The sequence below is a fragment of the Lepisma saccharinum genome, chromosome 18, assembly GCF_977018435.1.
Source record: "Lepisma saccharinum chromosome 18, izLepSacc3.1, whole genome shotgun sequence".
Lineage (NCBI taxonomy): Eukaryota > Metazoa > Arthropoda > Insecta > Zygentoma > Lepismatidae > Lepisma > Lepisma saccharinum.
The window spans coordinates 19,020,018-19,035,655 of record NC_139246.1 but is presented as its reverse complement, the minus strand read 5'-3'; the positions used below and the strand labels follow the sequence as shown (position 1 = coordinate 19,035,655).

The 15,638-nt window shown below is 37.9% G+C and overlaps 1 protein-coding gene across 1 annotated transcript in view; it reads right to left on the bottom strand.

The window, feature by feature from the left end:
* The window catches only part of Coq5 (ubiquinone biosynthesis protein COQ3, mitochondrial), a 120,396-nt gene that overhangs the window by 90,056 nt on the left and 14,702 nt on the right, over positions 1–15,638 (bottom strand). Inside the window, exon 4 of the mRNA XM_083140257.1 lies at positions 12,843–12,931. Coding sequence (XP_082996383.1) covers positions 12,843–12,931 — 89 coding nt within the window. The remainder of the gene's footprint in view (positions 1–12,842; positions 12,932–15,638) is intronic.

Below are 15,638 nucleotides of genomic sequence, written 5' to 3'. Positions count from 1 at the left end.
TATATTAGGTACTTAAAGTATACAATTGGAACTTAATATTCGTTAACCCAATATTTATTACAAAACATATTAGTACTTATACTTTCCAAATACAGTTAATTCAACAGAAATGTCTATGGATTATCTCCCAGTTAACCTAGTTTAATTTGTTCCATTTGATAGTCAGCAGTCAGTAAGTAAAGGCTACACGAGTCCGAGCAAATCGCAACCCAGCCCAAAACCCCCCACAGCCAACATGACCCGGAGCAATCCACCAAAAAATCTAAACTAAAACAATTTCCTTTTCTTGCACTTTTAAGAACTCAAAATAAATCAATAGACTTTAGGTAAATTACACCCGGCCATGGGGGCCTATAAAGGGCGATAGACTGTAATGCAGTATACTCAGCCTGTCCAGCCAGTGTCCAGTACGTCAGAAGTCTCTCGTAGTCGGCAAGGATCTGCCACGCTAAACTTCTCGCTCGACCAGCGCAGAAGCTCAGCCAATGGCAGAACCTTCCAGAGTCACCTGTCTGTTGAGTCTACATCCGTCATTTATGAGCAATATTACATTATGGGCTTACATGATCAAAGTACCAAAATTATCAGACTACTGGAGCACTAGTGCTTTGTTTGATTTTCCTCTTCCCCGAAGTATGAGTAGAAACAGATTTGAACTGCTTCTACAAATGTGGCATTTTGCAGACAATTCACGTGCTGTCCCTAATGATAGATTACATAAAATTACGAACATCACCAACAAACTCATTTCACAATTCCAAGAAATATACACACCAGGGGAAAAAATTGTGTCGACGAAAGTATGATACCATGGCGGGGAAGACTTTCATTTCGGCAGTACATCCCTTCCAAAAAGAATAAATACGGAGTGAAAGTTTTCAAGTTGTGTGCCAGCAGGGGCTATACATGGAACATTATTCTATATGTTGGAAATATAAACGGCCGGTAACATGTCAGTTCCTGAAACTGTTGTGTTACAGCTTGTAAGAGATCTTATCGGTGAAGGCCGGCGTCTTCACACAGATAATTATTACACTAGCGTTCCTCTTGTTTACCTTGCCATTGACAATAATACCCATCTGATCGGTACAATTAGGTCTAACCGTAAATATTTGCCAGCAGATGTTGTTCAGGATAAATTGAGAAAAGGTGATATTGTAGGAATGGAAACTCAGGAAGGTATGACTATTCTGAAGTGGAAAGATAAGAGAGATGTGTTAGTCCTATCTACAGCTCACTCTGCTGAAGAGGTAACTGTAAAAGAAAGACGTGGTTCAGAAATTAGAAAGCCTACCGCAATTGTTGATTACAATACTGGCAAGTCCTTCATTGACGTAAGTGATCAATTCGCGTCATATGGGAATGCTCTGCGAAAGACTACAAAATGGTACAAGAAAGTTATTATTGAATTTATATGGGGAACGGCTCTCGTGAATGCCTACATTCTCTACAGTGACTGCATCCAGTCCAGTAACATACACATAAATGAATTCAGGAAACTTGTAATCCTAAATATTCTTTCTGAACAATTACCTCCTGGACAGCAAACTCACTTTACCTGTACAACAAGGCAGAAAAACTCAAACTCATCACTTGATAAACAAAGTAGGGAATAATGGAAGAAAGAAGCAAGGACGCTGTGAACATTGCAACAAAATCTATGGCAGAAGTGGAAATTCTGACTCGACAGGGAGGAAGTTTGCCAGATGGGTGAAGACAGTATGTGACAAATGTCCCAAAAATCCTTTTATGTGCCGGGAGTGTTTCAACAAAAATCATTGAACTTCCAAAGTGTTCGGTACAAAATATGTCATCCTTATATCTATATATCTACAAGGAACATAAGTTTACAAAAAAAATATTATATAACGAATGGTTTTGTAAGAATTATGATGTACTAGCAATGTATTCCATAATGTATAATCGTTTGCTGTGAATTCCAACCAGAAAAAAATGTATTTACACATTTACCCTTCTTTTTTAGTTGTCAATACATTTGTACTAGTGAAAAGAATATGTAAGCGTAAATAAAGTTTTGAAGATTTTTTTACTCTTGTAAGACATTACAGAAATTAAAATTATTACTGCCCCATCTTAGCTGTACGCCACGGCTATTTAACAGTCATATAGTTTTGCTTGAACTGTGTATGCGTTTCCATACACGCGGCCAAGAATCAGGTTCTTGTTTGTGTATGGAGTAGCATACACGTGGCCCAGAAGCAAGAAGCCATGTGTATGACATATCATACACATGGCAGTCAATGTGTTAAAACAAGATATTTCATAAAATTATTATTATTAATTAATAGCACCTAAGATCCATTCTATAATCATAGGGTTACTAGATCACTGTAAGGGAAAAGTAGGACATGCTGTCCCAAAATGAAGGACATCAGATCATTCTCAGTAAGCAATGGACATTACTAGAACACGTTAGTAAATAATGTAAAATTGACACATTTTAAGTTTCAAGAAATATTTTTTAAAATTATTTCTTGCATAGAAAATTCCCAAAGTAGTAATAATTTTCACAATACACTTCTCACTACACATGTTTCAGTCGTACTAGTCAGAGGAGCCAACTATTCTCAAAATTTCAGGTTTAGTCACAATATTCTTATGAAACCCTGAAAAGTCAAACTCTTTGAAATTATACTGAATCAGCACCAAACATTTCACATACGCTTGACAATAAATTTATTTCTCTCATCAGTCAATTGTGTTGGCATTAATGAAAATACTCTCGGTAACAGGCGTAATTTAATAGGGGCACTAGCCCCCCCCCATATTGAGGTTCATAAAAATTAACAAGTTAGGGTTTAACCTACTGGTAACTGAGAATCAAAAGGACAAAGAGTAATATTTGTGATTTTGCAAATTTCACAGTTATTTACCAACTTCCCCTTCCCCAATGTTTGAATCTGCTCCCTCAAAATTAGGCACAAGTTATGCCCATGCTCTCAACACTTTCAGAAATTATCAGAACTTGATTACTTGAAATAATATGAAACATTATGTCCTTAACATAACTTGAAAATTGACCCATTTGAGGGTAGCTTTTAGTTCAATAGCGTTGTTCCATATATCCCCTGCAGTCAAAACAATCCACTCATTTCAATGGAGGTGACAATTTGGTACAAAATCTGAATTTTATCTATCTGTACCTGCAAATATCTGAACCCTCTATGAAGTTTTAGATTAAGAATTAAATGTGATTTGCATCAAACATTATAGCAGATAGTATAAAAGATTAGCCCTCACTATCGTTGTTATTATCACCCTCCCCACAGTTTCTCACGTGAAATGAAAGGGAATTGAGGAAAATCAAACTGCTCAGTTCTTATCGGTGATAAGACACACTCGAACAGTGGTTCTCATCCTACGTCAGCTTGCAGCCTGGTAAATTAGTTTTTTAAAAGTCGATCCAAACTGTATTATTCGTAAATAGCTTTCTATTTTTTTAAACTTTATACGTTAATTAATCGAAAATATCTTTGTTATGAAAAGAAATTGTCGAAATGCCAAAGGAAACTCGCATCATCATAGGATTTTTTACTTTTATATTTTAAAAAAAGTCTGGATGGCCTTCTTGGTGCATCTATCTATTATTAAAAATGTTCATTTAACTTTGGAAAAATACTAGGTTCGTTTCTCCAAAAGTAGGCAGAAATTACTTCCCGTCTTACAAATCAGTCGTATTTAGTGACTTTTTTCTGAAGGTGGCAACTGTGTCAACACTGCGAAAGTTCCCTCGCCGTGCCAGGTGAAGAAGGGCACGGTTTCTTATGGGCTAACCCCGCTCCCTGCCACTTTGTTCTCGGCTCATGGTGGAAATGTTCCTCGCGGAGACTTCTTCAACCCTGTGCACGTGTGTCAACTTGGTTAGGTCTATAGGTTAGGCCAGCTCTTGGGCGGCATGGACTGTTGCCTCGCGAGGGTACGAATGAAACAGCTGGCGATGCAGTGAGGAGGTTGGGGCGGTCATCACGTCAGCTTCACCGATTGCAAGATTCGAATCTCCTTGTCTGTAAAGTATCAATGTATTAATTTAACAATACTTGGCGAGGTATGCGTTTCTTCTGAGAGTATTGACATGGCACGGCAGCTCTACCCCTTGAGTCGCAGCTGGTATTAGTTCGATTACATCTAGGCTTGTTGAAAAACATAAAATTTGGTTTAAAATAGTTCACAAAAACTGGATCTCATGGAATCCTTTAGTTTCCTATGGCTAATATCATTAAATTAATTTGGTAAGTGCTGATTTTCATTGGCATGTGCCATTCCGGACACTGAAAAATTTCAATTAATCAGAATATTTTCACTTCAATATATTTGTTAATGAAAATTGCTGCATGGACTAAATTGACTGTGATGCCTGTCTTTCAATCCTTAAATTCGGAGACATGGAGCAACGTGGCCCTGGTTAGATCGGTTGATCGCTCACTGCCACTGTCACGAAAGCATTTCCTTTTAACTCAGTCGTACTCAAACCCGAATGAAAGGTCATCTTTCCAGGTGGTTGTCAGCTTGGGCTGTAAGTCTGGCCCTAACTCGAGAAAGACCCAACCGTTAAAATTCAAGTTTTCGGTATGCATGGATGAAAGTCACCTCTCAGCGGCTGTGATTTCTCATCAGCACCAGCGAGAAATTATTTCTTGTTATCCCTGGTGAACCCCAAATGAAAGGTCATCGTTTGAGGTGGTTGCCAGCAGGGGTGTATATTCTAGGCTAGCTAGGCTATCTGCGAAGCCTGAAGTCTAAAGAATACGAGTAAATGCAGGAGAAAAATCGATCAGAAATCGTAAATAAAATTATTCATATCAGTGAGATGATGGTGATTCTGGAGTTGGCAACCTGATTTCTTGTGAGTTGGTAACCTGATTTCCTATGAGTTGGCAACCTGATTTCTTATGAGTTGGCAACCTGATTTCTTATGAGTTGGCAACCTGATATCCTATGAGTTGGCAACCTGATTTCTTAGGAGTTGGCAACCTGATTTCTTAGGAGTTTTTTTTACTTACTTATTCCGATCCTCTTCTACCGATTGGTGTCGAGGTTTTGTAGAAAGCTCGCCATCTGTCACGATCTTCTGCCAACTTCCTTCCTTCACTCCACGAGATGTTTCTCCTGCTCAGGATATCCTTCATTCCCTCATTCCATGTCCTACGTGGTCTTCCTGCCGGTCTCTTTGCACCCAATCCTCCCATTCTTGCTTCCCATACCTGTTTAGGTATTCGATGTTCAGGCATTCTGCTGAGGTGTCCAAACCACCTGAGTTGTGCTTGCTCCACATCTGATATATTGGTTTTGTGTTTAATGCAACCCCACCTAGTGGTTGCAGGACCTTGTAGTTGGTGGTGGGGCTTGTGTGCTCTGATGATCCCCTAGGCTATACCGGCGGTAGCATAGCTACTGGCAGGGTCTCCCATGCCGGGCAGGCTAGCGGGTAAAGAGCCAGACTAAGAAGCAACCTAACGGTCAACGGCTCCAAAGGCGGAAGAAGATGGATGGTCATCTCAACGACTGAGGATGCGGAGGAACCTAGAGGAGTAATACCTCTATAAAAAACCTTGGTCCATCTGGCTCCGGATGGTAGCACCTTGCCAGGGTTACGGTGAAGACCTCAACGACATCTGTGGCGGAGAAGGAGACCTTCGGAATGGCAGAGATGGCGGAAGAGGCAACCCACCCTCTTGGGAGAAGAGGGAAACCACTGGATTGTGGAGAAGGAGAGCTTCAAAGGCTAAGGGAGTAAACCCCCGAAAGAAAATCCTGATCCCCCAGGTTGGGGGTTGGAGTGAGAGACTTTAACTCTACCCGTAAAACATAGAGCAAAACAGCTTCTTAGGAGTTGGTAAACTTATTTCTATTCATAGCCTAGGACCTTGTGACACAGTGAGATAGCCCAGAAATTTGAAGGCTGCAAGTTCATGAGAACCTCTCGTGGCCTGGTAAAATTGATGCCAGGGCCTAGTGGTTGAGAAACTGTAATGGACAACCTGAAACTACGGCCTAAAATGACGTTAGCAGTGGCCAACGGGTTGGATGCGAGGGCAAGGGGAAATAGAAATAGAAATCTTCTATTTGCCTTTCGGAGGCAGCAAGGCCTGAAACTTATCAGGCAGTTGAAAATACTCCTAGAGTAGCTGCTTCCTGTTTGAGAAACGGGTGAAGAAAGTGTATTGCATATGAACTGTGGCTTAGACAAGACAATAAATATTGTGCTCTGAAAATAATAAGAGATGAGATCGATTGATCTATGATTGCTGGACCCGCAACTCCTCAGTGCATATCCGTGGTCCATACACTTGTAACTAGAATGATGATGTTTCCCTGTGATTTCTCTTTGTTTGACTGAAACACATATTTTTTAAATTCAATTATGCAACGCTTAAAATGTAGTACATTTCTGATTTTCTTGAAATTCCTCCCGGACGCTGAACTTAAAGCTAAAATATAGGACTTGTCTGGGAAAAAGTGGACACCTGGTAACCCTGAATAATCATGATTTTATATAAAAAAAAACTTTCACACAGAAATCACAGTTGACATTGCAAAGTGATACCACATCTTGCTCCTACACTTGCTTGTCATTACACCCTATCAATGGTAATTCACAATGCAATCAAACACTTAGTTTCCAAATCCAGTGGACTGAATCTTTCATGCACCATAGGACAAAGGGAGAATGCCCGCCTACCTCACCCACCACTATGTCCTACCTAGTCAAAGAAAACAAGAAAAAAGCCTGGCAACTTTCATACTTTGTCCACCAAATCTACAAGACTATTATTGCAATTTCTGCCGCATCAAGGGAGAGCAAAAGTGTGGAACCATGCCATCGACTTTATTCCCTACAAAAACCTTCTTCAAAATATTGGATACTTCACTACTGGGATGGCTACCCAGCATCTCCAACATGCTAACCCCAGTGTTCACCTAAAAGGGAAGTATATGTGGGCCATGCAACCACTTGGTCGGTAAAAGTACTGGGCCGAATGACCACGTGCACAGATGCTGCAACTGAAACTATTGGTTTCTAAAAATCATATTTAATTCTTTACTGGAGATGATGGGTGCAGCTGGCTGACAGAGACTGGTAGCCAACTACTTTCTGCACATATCTTTAGCTCTCATGCTGGTGGTGGGAAGGTGAACAGGTCCAATTTCTTTGGGTATACTCTGTACCCTAATTCAAATTATTCTTAATACACCATGCTCGAAGAGAAAGATATTGAACCTCCCTGATATGCCACTTTTATACCCAAAAGAACGGTTGTTCAACAGCAGGTTTTTCCATTAATGTCCACCTATTAAGGCACATAAGTACAATGAAATTGCTGATAAGTGGAAGTGCTTTGGTGTTCATAATTCTGGCCATTCACTGCAGTCACCATGCTAGTAATATCAAAGTTTAAGAGTACTTGGGACAGACAATGGTTCTAATACATTGCAGGATTATTACTGCTTCTCAAAACATTGACAGATCTGCAGCCTCTACAGTTCCACCACCTGTGATCAAAGCCTCATCAGATTCCAAACAATCAGAGCAAATTTACTGCCAGACTTCTTGCATCATACTTCATGGTTCAGAATAACCGGTATAGCTTGAGAAATAATTTGCACATAGTATAAAGGCAGAATAACTACAACGGGACATTATGTCCTATAAAACTGTAAAATATGTATGTAATTATGTCATAAAAATTGAAAAATGTTATATAAATAGAAAAAAATGTCATAAAAATTAAAAGTACATCAGTAAAATGCACAACAGTACTTTCAATTTTTTTTGATTTGATTTAGTTTATTTTACTTCACGTTTTGTGCCTCTTGGCTAATTTGCGAAGATGGGGATGAGTGATGAAATTGATGAATGGACATTCACAAACAACCAAGCCCGACCGGGATTCGAACCCGGGACCCTTGGCGTCACAGCGCGATGTGCTAACCACTCGGATACAGGGTTGAGCAACAGTACTTTCAAATTTCTCATTATATGGGAAGTCAGATTCTTCCAGGGAAGATTGACTATGGGCAGTAGGGTATTAAATGAAATCAGAATTCCATTAATTGATGAATGTAGTGGGAAAATACTGAAAATATCTTGAGGTTCACTGCAATTATCCTAAGTTTCATGTATTTTAATGTCAGATTTACACCTTTGTGGAAACTAAAGCAGTTCTGGTAAATCTAGGCAATTAATCCACGAAGACAACTTTATAAGGCAGATCTTAACTATATACTAGGGTAAATCAAAAAGTAAGTTAACCCCCCCCCCCCCTGTGAATAAAAGAAACAAAACATATTAGAAAGAAAAAAATATTGGACAAGAATGTATGAACATTTAACTTCCTTCGACATAGTCACCAAGGAATTCCTTTTCGAATTGTGTGACCAGTTTTTTCTTTCTTGTGTGTAAGAATTCAGTCCAATTTCAATTGAGTTGACTTTTGTGCTCATCGGTTAGCAATCGCAGCACCCAGTGAGAGCACAGTTTACGATGCACCCAACTGGTCATGAATCAGCATAGACACACTATCGTAGGATATGTTCAGTTCACTTGCAATCTCTTTTAAATTTCACGTGGCAGTTGGCAAGGATGATTGCATTCACACGTTCCGTTTTGTCGATAGAGTTCACAGATGCAGACTGCCCGACACGATGTTCCTCTTCGAACATCTGGCACCATTTCCTGATCAGGGGGTGTGACATTCCATTCTCACCATACACCTCGACAATTTGGTGATGGATTTCACTCTGATTATGTCTTCGTACCCACAAAAATTGGACGTCAGAGTACACCTCAATGTTGGATGCCACCTCAATACGACGTGCCATATTCACACGGTGACTACTCGCATACTAAACCACATGCAGCATGACTGCTTTGAGTATGGGGAGAATACATTCTGGACAGTGTTGCCACCAAGCATAACTATTTTATCTCTTTTAGTACAGGAACACAGCTCGGGTGTAACTTACTTTTTGATTCGCCCACGTAGAATCTGAAAAGCAGCTTACATAATTTTTGTCAGAACTAGTTACATTCAATATTATTTCTGCTCCACAATGCACATATCTTGTGGCAGCAATCAATACACAAACAACGTTTTAGGGGGATTTTAAGTACATAGAATTTGAAAAATAGACTACAACTTTTTTGTCAGAACAAGTTACACTAAATAAGTTTCCATTCCACAATGCACTTAGAATCTTGCCGCAGAAGTTCCTGTACTCCATTGCCATTATTTTTATTTTTGACACTGTTGTGAGAAGCGAAAAAGGTAAAGAAATGAGAACAGTTGAAACTTTGTTTACTTCCTGGCCGGAGAACATTTTTCCTCAATATTGTTCCCATGGCAGGATAAAAGAAGAGGGGTATTACTGTTCTGTACTAGCTGGTAAGAAAATATGGCATCGGCTTTTAATTTCTTCTTCTGTAATTTCCTTATCTTGTTGTTGTTGTTGTTGTTGAGTTGGTGTTTGAAGTCCACTTTATGCACAGTATGGCTAATTGGGACTGGACCTACAGTTTAAAGTGGGATCCGAACCACTTGTGCCTCCACCGGGTATTGAACCCGGGACCCCTTGATTACAAGGCTACCACTGCACCATGGGGGAGGCCCACAATTTCCTTATCTTGCCATCGACAATATAAACTACCCGTTTCGCTAAAGCTAGGAAGAATAAATTATAAAACAACTGATTATGTGCAAGACAATTACAAAATTATGCAGAAATATGTTTTATTGTGATAAAACAAAGAAATATGTTCTAAAAACCCGTCGAAATATCAAGTTTGTGTATTTCAGCTCATTTTCATCAGAAAAGTTTCTGCAAACTACCACCAACAGTGGCGCTAGTGTTGCACTATTATAAAAATCGGAAGAATATACCTTTTTTTTGTTTAAATTATATTTGATTGTTTGTTTAAGACTATTCCTTTATTTTTCACAGTAGTTTGAAGAAGTAATTTTCGTGTGAGAAATGGAAATTTCTTGTGAACACTTTCGGGCAATGATTTTTTATGATTTCAAATGTAGTTTAACACCGAAACAATGCATCGAGCGACTTCATTTGCCTTTTGGGGATGAAGCACTATCCAATAGGACTGTGTACAAATAGTTTGCCGAATTCCAGCATGGTCGCACATTTCTCAGTGATGAATTTCGTGAAGGTCACCCATCCATGTCTGTTGTTGCCAGTAATGTTGATGCTGTGCGTGAAATAATTGAGAGAGATCGGCATGTTACATACCGATGAAAGTAATACATATGATTTTACATGGTCATCTGAACGCAAGGATACATTCAAGCTGTTGGACCCCACACAACTTGAGCGAAGCTCAAAAACAGGCTCGTGTAAATTGGTGTAAAGAAATGCTCAAAAAATTCAACATGGGCAAGTCAAATTTGGTGTACTATATTGTTACAGGGGACAAAACTTGAATCTATTCATACGAACCCAAAACTAAACAGCAATCCACTGTTTGGGTGTTTCAAAGTGAGCTGAAACCAACAAAAATTGTTCATTCGAGGAGTGCTGCCAAGCAAATGATTGCTTGTTTCTTCGGTTATACTGGACATGTGGCAACAATAGCTTTAGAAGATCGAAGGACTGTAAATGCTGAGTGGTATACAACAATTTGTTTGCCAGAGGTCATCAATGAATTACGTAAAACAAACCCAAATCGTCACATTATTCTTCACCACGACAACGCCGTTTCCACTCAGCACACCAAACTGTTGATTTTTTGTTCAGTAAAAAAGTCGAATTAATGACTCATTGTCCGTACTCACCTGATTTATCACCTAATGACTTTTTTTTGTTCCCACACATGAAAAATAAGATGCGTGGTGAGCGATTTGTGTCGCTTGAAGCAGCTGTTGACGCATTCCGAACAGCAGTTTCTGAAGTATCAGCTTCAGAGTGAAAAAAATTCTTTCAAAATTGGTTTGCGCGTATGCAAAAGTGTATCGATCTTACGGGTGAATACTTTGAAAAACAATAAAGCCATTCCCAGAATTTCACGTCTTTTCATATTGATTGCAGAAATTTTTCCAGCAGTCCTCGTAACATAAAGTCTCGGGCCCTAGTCATTACAAATGATTAAATCTATCTTATGCAATGTAACTTCTTTGTAGCATCTCAGATATTCTTGAAAAAAAAAAAAAATTCTCAACATGTTCCACAATATTTGCCCCTGTTTTCAAGACAGATGCAACAACCATAAGAAAAATTGGTTTCTTGCCCTCAACTACAATGAAGATTCTTTACAACCAAATTTTCATGTTCCTGCATGAATAATTCCAGTTGCAAACACCCTGCGTAACTATAACCCTTAACAAGTTAATTAATGTTAATAAAGCAGTACCGGTGTTGTTATACAAGAGTGATATATTCAAAGAAGATTACATAACATGCACAATAAAATTTTACACATCAATCCAACATATGTTATAAACAATATCACAGCATGCAAATTCACAATAAAATAGTAATGAACAGTGAATTAAACAGGCGAATACAAGCTATGCTCATGCTTTGTTACACAAAAATATCAAGTGAGAAAAGTTCTGTTTTTCATGCAGCAAGATCAGAGTTGGGGAGGTTACTAAAAAAATTGCCTTCATTCTTTCTTTTGCATCACTTTTGTACCTCTTGGTTAATTTCATGGATAAGGATGACTGGTGATCTGATTAAATGGATGATGAAACTGGGGCCTCTTGCGTCGTGGCATGTTATACTAACCACTCCACCATAGAGGCAGGATAGAGTTACTATATTTCCCTACCAAAAGCATCGCTATAGTTACTTTATCAAAAAAGAAAAAAAATGGCTGAAAGTAACATGCTACTTTGTCATACAATACGTTCATTGATTTGCTTTATTTTACTTTGCTTTCTGTGCCACTTTTGTCTAATTTGCAAAGATGGGGATGAATGATGATGTGATGATATTGAGGAATGGAAACTCACAACCATCCAGGCCCAGGCTGGGATTCGAACCCGGGACCCCCAGTGTCGTAGCATGATGTGTTAACCACTCCACCATGGGGACCGGCATCATATCATACAGAAACAATAATATTCAACTTATCCATGTACACAAATGCTACAGACTTAAGACATATTAATTTGGGCACATCTACATATTAAGGTTGTTTGCACCAGTGGCATTTCCTGGCTGTGAACTTACAGCACTGGGGAGGAAAGAAAGTGTAGCAAATAATTCAAATTTTATCTCGGCAATAAATCCTGTTTTTTAATGCAGTATAAAGATGATTGAAATCATCATACCCTTGATGATTCCAAACACTTTTCTCTTACATTCGGAATAGCAGACATATCGAAACGTAAAATTTTTCACCTCATCACACCCACACCGAGAGTCTGAAATTTCATAGAATAATTTAAGAAAATATCTCTCAAATCTTTTCCAGTACCAAAACACGTCGACATTGTGGACCCCTGTCGTTCACTTCTCTACATGTGGAAGTGCAGATTTCCATGGCAGTGTGATTAGCACAGCACCAACACCCATGCTCATATCATTGTTACTCATGAAACAAGTAGTTTATGAGAACAGTAAAATTGAAATTCTTCATTTGTAAGCAATTGGGTATTGTTTGAACAAATAAACTGGCAAGTTCCGAATTGAGTAAGGTAATGCATTCCTAATATAAAGTTTTCTTAAATGTAAGAAAACCATAAATTACTTACATGAAGTAGGTAACACAAAACTAACACTATTACGGAAAGTAAGCAACATTATGTACTGCCCCAACTCTGAGTCACAGAGAAAGAAGAGTGACATTGGGAAGGGAAGCACTGACTCACCACTGCAGCAGTTTGTTTTCGACTTGACTGAATTCCAAACACATGAACCTCCCACCAGGTCTAAGCACACGGTATGCTTCTCTCAGAACCTGAAATGAAATATTTCATGTAAATTTTCTTTCAATTTACAAAAGTAATAAGGCTTAAAAGGTGATGACTTAAAAAATGTCACAAAATGACCTATAGAATGACATTTAAATTATTAAAAAATGAAACACTTCTGCAGTCCATGGTTATTACAAGCATAAAAACACAGGTTTACGTTGTGACGTTTCAGGAGAACACATGCTACCTTCATCAGACATTTATTTTTAGTTTGATTAACAATAGTTATAACAATGGTGTTTATTCACCATGACACAAGGCGAATAATATTATAACTAGAGCCCGGAAGTTCAGGCATTTATTTTCGTTAAAATAGGCAGGCAAAAAGGCATTTATAATGTGGAAAATAGGCACTAAAATGAAAAAAAGGCAAAATAAACCGAAAAAATGGCACATTTGGAAGTTGCTTACTTTTATATATAATTTCTGGCAACATGTTAAAATCTACATTGGGAAGAGCATTTCAATTTTCTCTGTCTTGATTGCACATAACTACAGGTGTTTTTTTAAGTTCTCAACATTCATTGATAGTCGTCTGTCAGAGAGAATGTTTTTCATAATAGAAAATGATCTTTCTACTTCAACAGAAGTTATTGGAGCATACACAGAACAAGCTAATGTAGCTGGACTCATTTTGGTAACAGCATTTTCATCTTTTAGAATATCACAAATTGTTTTCAACTGTTTCAAGTCCTTATTTGCACTCACTACCCATTTGCACTTTTCCGCAACAGCTGACCCCTTTTCTCCTGCACTTCCATCATCTGCTGCATAGATTCCTCGAAGATTTTCGTGGATGCTACAAGAGTCTCGCCTCTTTTTTCTAGCTTTGTAATTGTCTCTGGCAATACACCATAATGTGCAAAAATAAACGACAGTTCATTCTTCAGTTCTGAATAGCACAGGAGTTTTTCACTTTACGAATTGAAGCCGCTTCATTTTCTGGATGAGCATCGATCACCTCACTGATTTTTTCAAGGTTGTTAGCATAATATATAGCTGCTGATATCCAGGTTCCCCGTCTCATCAAGACTGGTTGCGGAGGAAAACTAAGTTCAGGCGTAACTTCCTGAAATTTTCGGGTTCGAGAGGGAGATTTCAGAAATATCTTTTTTGTGTTCGAAATCAACCTGTCCACTTCAGCAGTCAATCATGCACAAGGAAATGTTAACCGAAAGGCATTATCCTGACTCAGCATGAAATACTTTTCTCTCACACTTTTCTCCTTCAGCAATGTTGAAACATGCGTGAGTTCAATATTACTTAAATAAGGTGAAAATTATTCACGTAATAAACGGAAGAAAAATAAATGCCAACATTTTTTTAAAAAAAATGGTCAAATTTCATTGAAAAAGGCAAAAAAAACATTATAATTAAAAATAGGCAGTGGGGTCCCAAATAGGCAAAATAGGGAAAATGAAAAGGCTTCTAAAACATTCGAAAAAACATAAAAAACGTATATCCGGAAAAATTTTATCAATATATGCAGTAAATAAAAAGAGGCATTTTGCCAAACTTCTGGGCTCTAATTATAACATTGTTATAACTGTATCTATAATCAAATTAAAATGAATGTCTGATGAAGGGAGCATGTGTTCTCCTGAAACGTCACAACAAAAACCCTGTGTTTTTATGCTTGTAATAACCGTGGACTGCAGAAGTGGTTCTGCAATGCGAGCAATGCGTACATACAAGAACAATTATACAAAATTGACTTAAAAGTCTTAAAAAATTACATAAAACTATTTTTCGCTCTGAAAATGAAAGTTTGATTTTCATAAATTACAAGAGAGTATTGAATAATTGGATAAAAACCCATTGTTTGGTGCTTTAAACTACTGAAGCAATGGGATAAAAGCAATTAAGTGATAATGTAGTTTCCTTTATTTTTATTTCAAGGTTACATAAAATACACAGCAAGGTTTTTTTTTTCTGTATAAGTCATTCATCTTCTTAGAGAGTGAACCTTCCACAATACAGTAGTCGGCCATCATCTGAAAATACGGTTGTGTTTCATGTACTACATCAGATTATATTTTTTTAAAATATTGTAACTAATTTTACTTTAAAACTTCAGATTAAATAATAAGAGGCCACAAAGAGAACCTCAAAGTAGGCTTCACACAAAGTTTTTTAAGTTTTCTAGAGGAAAAATACATTTACCACAATAAATTATTTACTGCATTGCCAAACATTTCAGTTAAAATAAAATTGTACTTTTCCATTAAATGCATTTTTGATTAATGGCGAACTTGATAAAAGGACCATGCCAAGAAATTTTAATTTGTAGCAAATGTATTTGAAATTAATTAAACAACAAGGGAGAAGAAGAAAAGCCTCAATGATGAAGAAAATGCAATAAAAACTGCAAAACATACTGAAAAATGACCTAAAAAGACAAAAAAGGCTGAAAAAGTAAAAGTTTTTGGGTTTTAACTGAAGGGAAACTGACTTGAGATCAGATTTAGTATTGTTTTCAAGACTCAGAAAAAAGATGACTTGTCATCAATTCTGAGAGCTAGTAATAATAACAAAAATCAGACAATTAAGAAGACACAAACCCAGATGCAAAGAGTTAACAACAGCGCACCTAGCGGCAGCCAGAGAACTACAAACAAAAGACGCATGCCAAGCAACAGTACAGCAAGTTCCAACGAGGATGGTGGCAGTGGCCATTGAAATTAATCGAAA